General features: G+C 35.0%; 1 protein-coding gene across 2 annotated transcripts; it reads right to left on the reverse strand.

Annotated features, from left to right (window-relative positions):
• On the reverse strand, nt 1-10,010 carry ANKRA2 (ankyrin repeat family A member 2). Of its 2 annotated transcripts, XM_032213256.1 has the most exons (8): nt 9,640-10,010; nt 8,214-8,372; nt 6,684-6,749; nt 5,664-5,761; nt 3,347-3,472; nt 2,265-2,331; nt 1,961-2,042; nt 1-1,130 (listed from the first exon to the last, which is right to left on the reverse strand). In XM_032213256.1, exons 1-7 carry the CDS (start codon nt 9,926-9,928, stop codon nt 1,963-1,965), a joined length of 885 nt encoding a protein of 294 aa, XP_032069147.1. In that variant the 5' UTR covers nt 9,929-10,010; the 3' UTR covers nt 1-1,130; nt 1,961-1,962. The 2 variants fall into 2 exon arrangements, with proteins under 2 accessions (XP_032069147.1, XP_032069148.1); XM_032213257.1 differs by having other exon boundaries at nt 1-2,042.
• Nucleotides 10,011-10,739: the final 729 nt, after the last annotated feature.

Raw genomic sequence — 10,739 nt, forward strand, 5'->3', positions numbered from 1 at the left:
TTACAATCCAGAGTAATTTCATTTAATGATATTTTTTGTAACATTCCTAAAACAGAAGGCTTTGGACAAACATTACAATAAGGTACATTTATTTTAGGTGGGTCTTATTTAAACACCAATATTTTAATTGTAATAGTGTTAATTTTTTCAGTCGTTCCAGGTTACAGCTTCAGCCAGCTATATTTGTGTGTCCGTGTTTGTGTGTGTTAATATATCTATAAAACACACAGACACACACACACACATAGACACACACATTATATATATAATTCAATTCAAATACTTAAATCTATAGTAGAAAATCATGTTAAACCTATATATTTCAGTAGTGGCGCTGAAATAAACAAGCTATTTGCATAAAAAAAGGCTGTTCTAAGATTTTAGAACTTAGTTGTAAACTTTAAAAAATCCTTTCTAAAAACAGCAAAGAACAGATTGTTTATACATGAAAATAAATAGACACAAGAACTATACATCATAACGCCTATTGGTACCAACTGAATCAAAGTATTGGATTAATACAGTCTGAAAAACCATCTTGCTATCAATTTGAAATGTATAAATCATACATCAGTATGGGATATAATTTGTATATTGTCATAGTATTTTACAATTCCTTTTCAAGTGCATACATGAAATAGAAATAAGATGAGTTTGAATTTTAAACATCTATGAACATCACTCAAATGAAGATGGTTCACCTAAAATATAACTCAAAAGGAAAAAAAAAGTCGCTTGAATAAATCCCATAATTTTTTTTGAATTCAGCTTTCAAGTGCTTTGTTATTATTAACCATTCTTTTATGTAAACAGTGAAACAGAAATTCTAAAGTCATAGACAATACTATGAAATATTGGAACAATAAACTAGCACTATGGTACAGGAAGGTTTGCTGGGGAAAAAGGCAGCCTCTTCTACTTATAATCAAGTAGTATGCATGCCACTAACCTACCATTTCAAGCACATTTGGTAAGTAATAAGATTTAAGAATGGACTAAGTTACCAGTTAAAAAATGCTTTTATACTGATCAGTATTCAAATGAAGTGCATTTCTTTTATTCCATAGCTATAATATTATTCCTTGATATTTGAAGGAGTGTTAATAAATGAGTCTCAATAACCTGTTGGACCTGAAATAGAGAGGAAAACATGGTTAGTATTCAATTCTTTAAATTGGAAAATCTTCTAAAAGCACTGAAAAATATGAGGACTAGAGTGAGATTTTGTAACAGTTGATAGCATTAGGCACACAGCTCTTCATTTCCAATACACAATTGACTACACTTGTGAAGAAAGAACCAAGTTATGCCCAACACTTAATTTGAGTGGCTGTTGTTAGCAATGTTGGGGAGGGAAAGTTTAGACCCAAGATACTGGATTTTCTACCCTTCACTTTGAATGGAAAAAATAAGGTTTGCTGTTTGGGTGCATTGTTAGGAATAATGGCTGTTCCCAAGCCTTGGCATTGATACAGCATAGCTTACCGTCCTATATACATATGTATAAATAGGTACAATGTCTCACTGCAATACATGTGTGCGCCTTATGTAGCCATACATCTGATGGTTTTTTAGATTATTAAAGCAAGTTTATTGTGTTATCTCTACAACCAAGCACTGGTGAAAAGCTTAGTTCTCATTGTACATTGTCATGGGAGGGAGGGAGAGAGAGAGTTTTAACAAACAGCAATTTATAACAGGTTAGGAAACACAAATATTTTTATCCTGACATTAAAAGGGAATTGATACACATACTATTTATCTTTGGTTTGCTATGTAAAGAGTAAAAATGCTGTTCTTTAAAGAAGCAGCAACAAACGCTTTAGGGGACTTCTGATTTAACAGGCCATGTTCTAAAATGCCCATTCATATATGCATAACAAAACCTATTAAGTGGTTAAACTATCAACTGATAGTAAAAGGACAGCAATACCGTATTAAAAAGTGCTTGAATACTCACCACTACGATGGCCCAAGGCTACAGCGAGAATCCATAGAATTATATCCAGAATCAGTTTCTACAGTTGGATCAGCACCATGTTCTTTAAAAGCAAATGACATTTATGAATATGTAAATGAATGTTAAATCTCATTGTTTAATCCAGAAGTTCCCAAACTTTCTACTTCACAATGTCCTTAGGCTTCTCCAGTGAACACACTTAACAGTTCCCTTTATTTAGCAAAATATCCCACAGTATCTCTGTGAGTTCACTACCACATACACAGTTGGGCACTATAAGTTTAATTGTTTTAATAATAATTACCTAAGAGGATCTTGACACATTTCACATGATTCCCATGAACAGCATAGAGCAAGGGTGTACCACCATTCTGAGGAGAAATAAAATAAAATTTAAAATTGCCTTTGCACAGCTCAAGGATAAAACCATTAGTCCCAACATTTTTAATTTATTTATCAGCAAAGTGTATTATATGGTTCCAATTCATCTTTTTTTATCATATCATGTCTACAAGCAATAGAAAGCTGGATTTTCTTTTGTGGACTAGATTTTAGCTTGTACCCGCATATTAGGTGGCTTTCCTATGGCTGGGCTACAACTCAGCCTGATGACCAGAATACTGCAGAAAGTAGTTTGGGTGTCATGAACACATGGAATGTGGGAAGGAACTACAAGCCACAGGTTGCCCTCAGATCCTGGGACAAAAACAAGAAAGAAAGTGCTTGGGAATTAAAACAAATCAGAGGGTTGCCATTCTGGTTTCCTAATGGTTTTATAAAAGACAAAGAGCAGAAATTGCAAAAAATAAGACTCAGTAAGTAGTCCTTCCAAAAGTTAATTGGGAAGGCTACAGAAAAAAAGAGAAAGAAGCAGAAAAGAGGAATAGATGGATCAAATACATTGTAGGAATATTGTAGAAGAATTGCACCATTATGTTAAAATGACCATCAAGTTACTGTGTCAAGCTTAATTTGATGACAACCCAACTAACATAACTGCCTTGAAAATTATCTTAGTCATTTAATTGTTATGAAGAGCCAAAACCCTGAATTATACAGTCAAAGAAAATAAAGTCAGATATGTTTATACAATCCAATTTGCCATATTCACAAAACAAAGAGTATCATATAAAGAACAGAAACTGAATTAAAATTTCTAATAAGGATGTTCACCCTTTATGCTCTGCTAGAGGCATATCAATATGTTACCAAGCCTCCTTCTGTGAGAGATAGGCAGTTTTAAAATGTGATGATACTGTAGAGATGATAGATAGATAGATAGATAGATAGATAGATAGATAGATAGATAGATAGATAGGACAGACAGACAAAATAAGTTCAATGTTACATATTATGGCACAAGAGTGTGTCCACTGACAAACTTACCCAGTCATATTCATTTACGTCAACTCCACAATCCAGTAGCATCTTGACAATGTCTGTATATCCTTTACTACATGCTAATGACAGTGCACTCTCTCGTCCTTTTCCCAAGATTTGAGGGTCTGCACCCTATCAGGAAAAACAGCATTGGTTTCATTAACAAGATCCTTTATGTGTGTAACCATAGATCAATCAAATGGTCTCCTACGTCCAAGAGTCAAACCCCCACTATAACATACAGCCATTTGCTTCTTTAAAGTAAGTACATCTCCAAACAGTCAAGGAATAATTTGCTTGAATGAGCCACTCTTTCTGCATAACTCTTCCTTGTTGCAGTTTAAAGTAATTGCTTCTTAAATCTGGCCCTTCAGACAGCTTTTCTTTATAATAACATAATAACCTTATTGTCATTGTACATCATGTATACAACAAATTGGTTAATTGAAACCCTAACCTTTATATTTCTAAAGAATCGCATATCTTCACTAATTACCGTATTTTTCGGAGTATAAGATGCCCTTTTTACCTCAAAAAGAGGCTGAAAACCTGGGTGCGTCTATACACTGAATACAGAGCCGAGGTGGCGCGCAGTGAGCCGAGGTGGCGCAGTGGTTAAATGCAGCACTGCAGGCTACTTCAGCTACTGCAGTTCTGCAGTTCGGCTGTTCAAATCTCACCGGCTCAGGGTTGACTCAGCCTTCCATCCTTACGAGGTGGGTAAAATGAGGACCCGGATTGTTGTTGGGGGCAATATGCTGACTCTGTAAACCGCTTAGAGAGGGCTGAAAGCCCTATGAAGCGGGTATATAAGTCTAACTGCTATTGCTATTGCTACAGCATTTTGGCCTCCCAAAACCCTGTCCCTTTGCAAAAATGGCCGTGCATAGCCTTTAGGAGGCTTCCAGAGTGCTCCTGGGGGCTGGGGAGGGCACAAAATGAGTGAAAAACAGGCTGTTTTTTGGGGGGCAGCCCCCAGGAGCACTCTACAATAGCTTCCTAAAGCCTATGCATGCCCCTTTTTTGACAAAAAACGGGCCATTTTCGTGAAAAAACAGCCGGTTTTGGGAGGTCTGCAGCAGGCAAAACCCCTTTAAAAAAATTGCCTCTTCAATATCTTGGTGCATCTTATACTCCGGTGCATCATACTCCAAAAAATACAGTATATTTCCCACTATCCCTCTTGTAGAACAGGAACACAAAACAATATTTTAAGTACTGATGAATCTATCATTAGTATGAGTCTGGGGAAAGTTTTTATTGCTCCAATGAAATATTAGAGATAGGACATACAGAAATAGAGAAATGGGCGATTAACAAACTGGTCATGAAATTATTTCTATAAATGGAAACATACTTAATAGGTGACTAATGCAGTACCACTTATAGATGGTACTGCACTTATAACTGCATATCAAAACATTTAAGTTCTACTGATGTTACCTACTTGCCTTAAATAGGCCCATGCCCACAAAAGGCTGATGGTCCTAAACCTTGTTTCCCAAATGCGCTCTGAGTCTTTATGCCCCATCTGTTTTGGGGCAGCAGCTTGATAGTTTCTGCTGCCACCATCTACTGTGGTAAGAACAGGTCTGGTCATGATAACAAGCAGCTTGCAAAATAGTTAGAAATCCAAAGAAAATATGCCATTCTGGACAGGTAACAGGATAGTAATGGATTTCTTCAAATTAAAATCCTCTGCCCAAATTATTATAGACCACAAGGAGAAGGTTCAAAATATTACAGATCACAGAAATTCTAAGGAAAAAATTCATCTTCATCCTGAAATGTGGATGAACAGTGAATTAAACACCAATTTGTACCAAAAATATAGAATACAAAAATAATTTTAAAAACCATAATTCAAATTCCTAGTTATATGTTTTACAAATTTCTATAGCAACCAAATGATTTCTGAATAGTCCTCTCATTCAATTTCCTGCACTTCTCCAGTTGTTTGAAGATCCAAAAGTTAATCATAGGCTGCTGAGGAAGATTGAAATGCTATTTTACATCCAGCCTATCTCTATACATTACTTTCTGGCTTCAGAAAAAACCAAACATTTACTATACTCAACACGAAAAGTTAGAAAATCTTGCTCTGTATTAGACAAGGAAACCATTTTCACTCATAGGGATATGGCTTATGAATCTGAAGTACGACATGCAGGCTGCATTCACAACACTTGCATACTCATTTGTCAGTTTGTATATTTTATACTGGTACTGATTCAACTTCTTTAACAATTGACGTTCAGATGGAAAGAAACATCTGTTTGTAGCATCACTAGGCATATATAAAATACAATACAATTTCACTTACATTTTGGAGTAGAAATTCTACTACTGCGATTTGCCCATGAGCTGCAGCCCACATTAGAGGAGTAAAGCCTTCTTCATCCATATGATTAATAACATTTTCTGTTCAACAAAACATACAGATGAACTTGCTTTCCATTTATTCTGCCCCCAAATTACCTAAACTACTGTTAAGCCCTGCATCCCATTCATAGTACTTTGGGGGTTGCAAAATACGCTCTCCATCTACATTTGGCTCAAGGTTCAACCATATCTCAACTACTAATCAGTCTGAGATGTTAAAACAGCTTTTTCTGTTTTTCTTTCTTTTTAGTTTAAATCAATTATGTTTGATCAGATAAAATTTTTTCTTATATATTCCTACACAAATTCCATACTACAAAAAAATCCTAAGAATTTCTTGTTGACATTTAAAAAAAACACCACTCTAAAACATTATTAGTTGTTTACATTCATCAAATAGTCATCAAATAGGTGCACAGATTGACCTGAGAGGTAAGAAACAAAATTATCTTTGACAACACTGCAATTTAAGAAATGTTATAGGAAATCCTGTCAGAACTGCACAATAATGATGTAAGAAGCAGCTTATACAAGCAAAACTCTTTTATTCAAGAAAATGTTCTTTTGCTCATGTCATACGATTCATCAAAATTACAGGATACCTTGGATAATAATTTCATAGTATTATAAGAAAAGGTTTGCTAATAAATATATTTTCCCAAGAAAAAAAATAGAAGTCCCATAAAGCAAGTCTATCTACTGCTTTTAAATCTGTTGTTTCTGCAATACTGGTACATAGTTGTAAGTATATCAGCATTTGTATGAATGCCGATATAAAATGATTTGACATTGATTAATTGAACTAAAATGATTTTGAATTTATTTCAAAGTAACTGGAGAAAAAAAAGGATGCAAGGAAGAAATGGAAATTTCCTTTAAAGAAAGAGCCCCGGTAGAGACCCCAATTAGCACATATTATCTCTGCCAAAAACTCCATAAAAATCCAGAGACCAATTCTTACCTTGTTCTATGCGTGTAGCTAAATACAACATTTCTCCCTGAGCTGCCAGCTGGTGAACAGACAGAGCTGCAAAGGCAACAGCAGAAAACCATATAATGGTTCAGTAAATAACCAAATTCTATGCACAACCAGGAATCCACAGCCATATGTTAGGATTATATTACACACTGTATAAAATATGGTTTGTCATTAGCTACATTAATTATACAAATCACACTGAAATATAACCAAGCCCCACCAATCCACACACAGGGCTAGCCATAGGGGTTGGATACTGGTAGGACATGTGTTAAGGAAGCAAGAGCTTCACTTCAATGTTTCAGTTGTAAACCAAGTTGGATGTAACTTTCATTGTTATAAAACAACATGGCTGTACAATTCTTTCAATATATTTTTCATGAGTAATGAAAGAGGTTCTCTGAGTTTGGTTGTTTGATTGCAGAAGTTTTATTATTCAACTAGTTAGCATCAATGTTTCATTTATATACATTAGCTTGCTCTGCCACTGTTGATGGAGATATGGTCTTCTTCTTGGTGGTTTATTAATTATGGTATTGTCTGTAATTAATCCCTACTTATCTGGGTGGGGCTACTGAACACGATATGTTCTGGTCTTTTTGTTTCCTTCCTAGCTTTGAAATTTTCTCTTTTGGATGGGATATAAATGTGATTTATTTTTACAGATAGTCCTCAACTTAAGCTGTAGTGGAGCCTGCCCATCATAGTAAATTCATAACCATCATAAAACGAGTCAGTCACATGACAAGCAGATTTTACAGCCTTTTTGCTGTTAAGTAAACTAATGGTGGTATGGTTTTCCAAAAATCAGAAGTGATGGTTTTTGGCAAAACTGTCATAAAATGTGATCATGGGACTGTGGGGAGATGGAAATGGCCATAAATGCAGCCATGTTGCCAAGTGTCTGAAAATCCATCACATGACTGCTGTGTGTGTGTGTGTGTGTGTGAGAGAGAGAGAGAGAGAGAGAGAGAGACAGACAGACAGACACGCACAGAGAGACAGTTGGAACTTTGAATGTAGGTCATAAAGGTAGATCCATCATAACTTCAAAGTCACTAAGCAACTGGTTGTAAATTGAGAACTACCTATATGTGTGTATTGAAGGCTAATTTGACTGAGTGCCAACTTAAAGGTATTCTCTAGTAATTTTGGATTTATTTTGGTTTAGGATGCAGTTTGTCAATTGAAATTATGATTGAGACTGTTCATGCATTGTAAGATTAAGTTTTTATTGCTAGATGGTAGCAATGAATACCCTTTGCCAGTTTTTTGCTTACTTGTCGTATATAATGGTTATTACAGTCCTTACATTGTATGTTGTAGGACTTCTGTTTTTATTCCTTGGGCTATTTGGTCTTACTTAAAATGTTTTAATTTAAAGGCGTATATGTGTTTTCTTCAATTGGTAAAGCACTTGTCTGGGTCTGTGGTACAAAGCAGCCAAAGCAGCTTGAAGGGTCCTGAGGACTTCTGTTCCCAAACTTATTCTTTCTACAGAGAAACACGTACAGTTTACAAGCAAAGGTGTTGTAGAAACTTCATTTCCTCTGTGCTTGTTAGTTAAGGTAGTTGACTGCTTGATAGGTGAGAAATGCTTAGTAGTTGATGGAGTATAGACGTGTCTCACTTGTATCCCAGGAGAAGGAGAAGTGTGGATATTGCACTCAGCTAGGTAAAAAAAAAAGCTACTGTCAGAATGACGTATGGTATAATAGTATTTTATTGTACAAAACAATATGGTTGTTTCATGCTTTATTCAGATAACACCAGTTCTTTTCTTAAAAAACAGCACCAAAAGACACAGCTTATCCTCAGTTCAACATTTGCATAGTTAGGAAGACAACATGTAAAATGCTAAATAAATCATAGACTCAGGCAACTGAAGGCAATTGAGAATATTATGTAGGCAACCTTCATAATATGCCTGACTGAACATAACCCGCTAAAATTTTTGGATGCTAGCTTTCCATGATATTCTAATTATCTGACTGGAAGAAATATTTAATCAGATTTCTGGTTATGGTATGGGACAAAGATGGCACTGATCAAACTCTTGGATGGCCTGTAGTTGCAGTGGGGTAGAGTCATCCTAGCTCTTCTTAATCTCTCAGTGGTCTTCAATACCAGTCATAGTGTTCTTCTGGACCTGCTCTGGAAATTGGGGATGTGTGGCATTGTGTGGGTTGGTTCCCTTCCTTCCTCAGAGATTGGTTTCAGCTGGTTTTAATAAGGTGGGAGAAGTCCAATCCTTAGTTCCTACTTGTGTGATGCTTCAGGGCTTGTTTATAATCTACATGGAACTGCTGGATGAGGCCATCTGACAGCTTGGTATGAGGCATGATCAATATGATTTGGGCCACAAGTGGCTTTGGTTAATGTAGCCCTTATAATAGGTGATTTATCTCAGCTGCCACATATTTTAATGTTTGCATTATTTTAATTGTTATTATTTAAATATTGTTTCCCTGCCCAGAATGAGATGGACAGCCATATGAAATAAATATTACTCTCTTTAGTCGCTTGGATTGGACTGATCCAATCATAATAGAAAATAGAAGGACCTTTTATTTTTTCCCAAATTATTGTTTATATCTGAAACCAAATATTAAGTCAATCCATAATCGTGGAAAGTTTAGGTCAATTTACATATAAGAATGGCAAAAAATGACAAATTTTCCATAAAAGTGGAAAATAGAAAGAAAAATATTAGATATACTTTCTGCCTTGAGTCTTTTATAAAACTAATGTACAACAAATAAATAATAAAATATAAATAAATAAATAAAGGCAGTGAAAACAGAAAAAAATGGGTCAGATATAATGGAATTTCAAACCAAATTTAAGTCCATTCTTCGTAAGAAAATATAGTGTTCAACTGCACCCATATATTCATTTCCTTTGATAGCATTATCGAACTTTTTTTTGAAAAACTGACCTTTAAATAATACTGAAGCCACTTCAAGGTCAGAGTTCACTTGATCTTGAATATTTTTGCTCTCTTCTTCATTCAAGGATTTGACAAATCGAGAACACACATTCATATCAAACCTATTGGGCAAAATGAATTTCATCCCCATAGCAACACTCTGAGGTGCTCCTTCCTCCACACCGGACTCAAGGTGATGTTCAACTTTAATATCTGGCATATGAGACAAACTAAAGGTGCCAGCACAATCTTCCACAATTAGCTGAGTATCAGCATCTAGATTGGTTGAAGACTCCATGATCTGAATTTCAATTATGTAATCTGTTTCTCAAGGTATTTGATGTATTCTCTTTTTCAGTATTACTGTTTGAGATTTCTAATAATCTATAGTTGGAAACAAAAAATCAGTACATTAGAACATTGGACACTGATTCAGTGTACTGTGCAAAAACAGCAGTCACCACTATAAATAACTAATTAATTCTGAATAGTGCAGAATATTCTCCTTATGATCTCCTTATGACCCTTGTAGCATCCCTATGGTCAGAGGATTTACATTTGGATGCTTGACAACTGACTCATGTTAAGACGGTTGCAGTGTCCCGGAATCAAGTGATCCCCTTTTGTGACCTTCTGACAAGCAAAGCCAATGGGGAAACCAGATTCACTTAACAACCATGTTATTAATTGAAGAACTGCAGTGATTCACTTAACAAATGTGGCAAGAAAAGTTGCAAAACAGAGCAAATTAACACATTTCTCACTTAGCAACATAAATTGTTGTCCTTCAGTTAAAGGCTACCTGTATTTCTTTCCATCGGACACCACTAACTTATTGTCTGTTGCCGCATGAATGCAACAATGACAACCAATTTAAACGCCCTAAATGGGATACCAGTCCATAGAATAGAATCATAGAATATCATAAAATATGATTATATTTTATATAATATAATATAATATAATATAATATATAATAATATAATATAACATAATAAATATAATATAATGTAATATTTAATATGATATTTAATATAATTAATATAATATTTCACTTAACTTGTAATATACAAATATATTATATTCCCAGCTCGGAAACCTTGACCTCT

The sequence above is a fragment of the Thamnophis elegans genome, chromosome 3 (assembly GCF_009769535.1).
Source record: "Thamnophis elegans isolate rThaEle1 chromosome 3, rThaEle1.pri, whole genome shotgun sequence".
Lineage (NCBI taxonomy): Eukaryota > Metazoa > Chordata > Lepidosauria > Squamata > Colubridae > Thamnophis > Thamnophis elegans.

Coding starts and splice junctions, on each gene's coding strand:
- ANKRA2 (XM_032213256.1), bottom strand. CDS start 9,928: ATGGAGTCTTCAACCAATCTAGATGCTGATACTCAGCTAATTGTGGAA. Junction 8,373..9,639: donor GGCTTCAGTATTATTTAAAG/GTCAGTTTTTCA, acceptor TTTTTTACCTAG/CTGAGTGCAATATCCACACT. Junction 2,332..3,346: donor ACGTAAATGAATATGACTGG/GTAAGTTTGTCA, acceptor ATTTCTCCTCAG/AATGGTGGTACACCCTTGCT.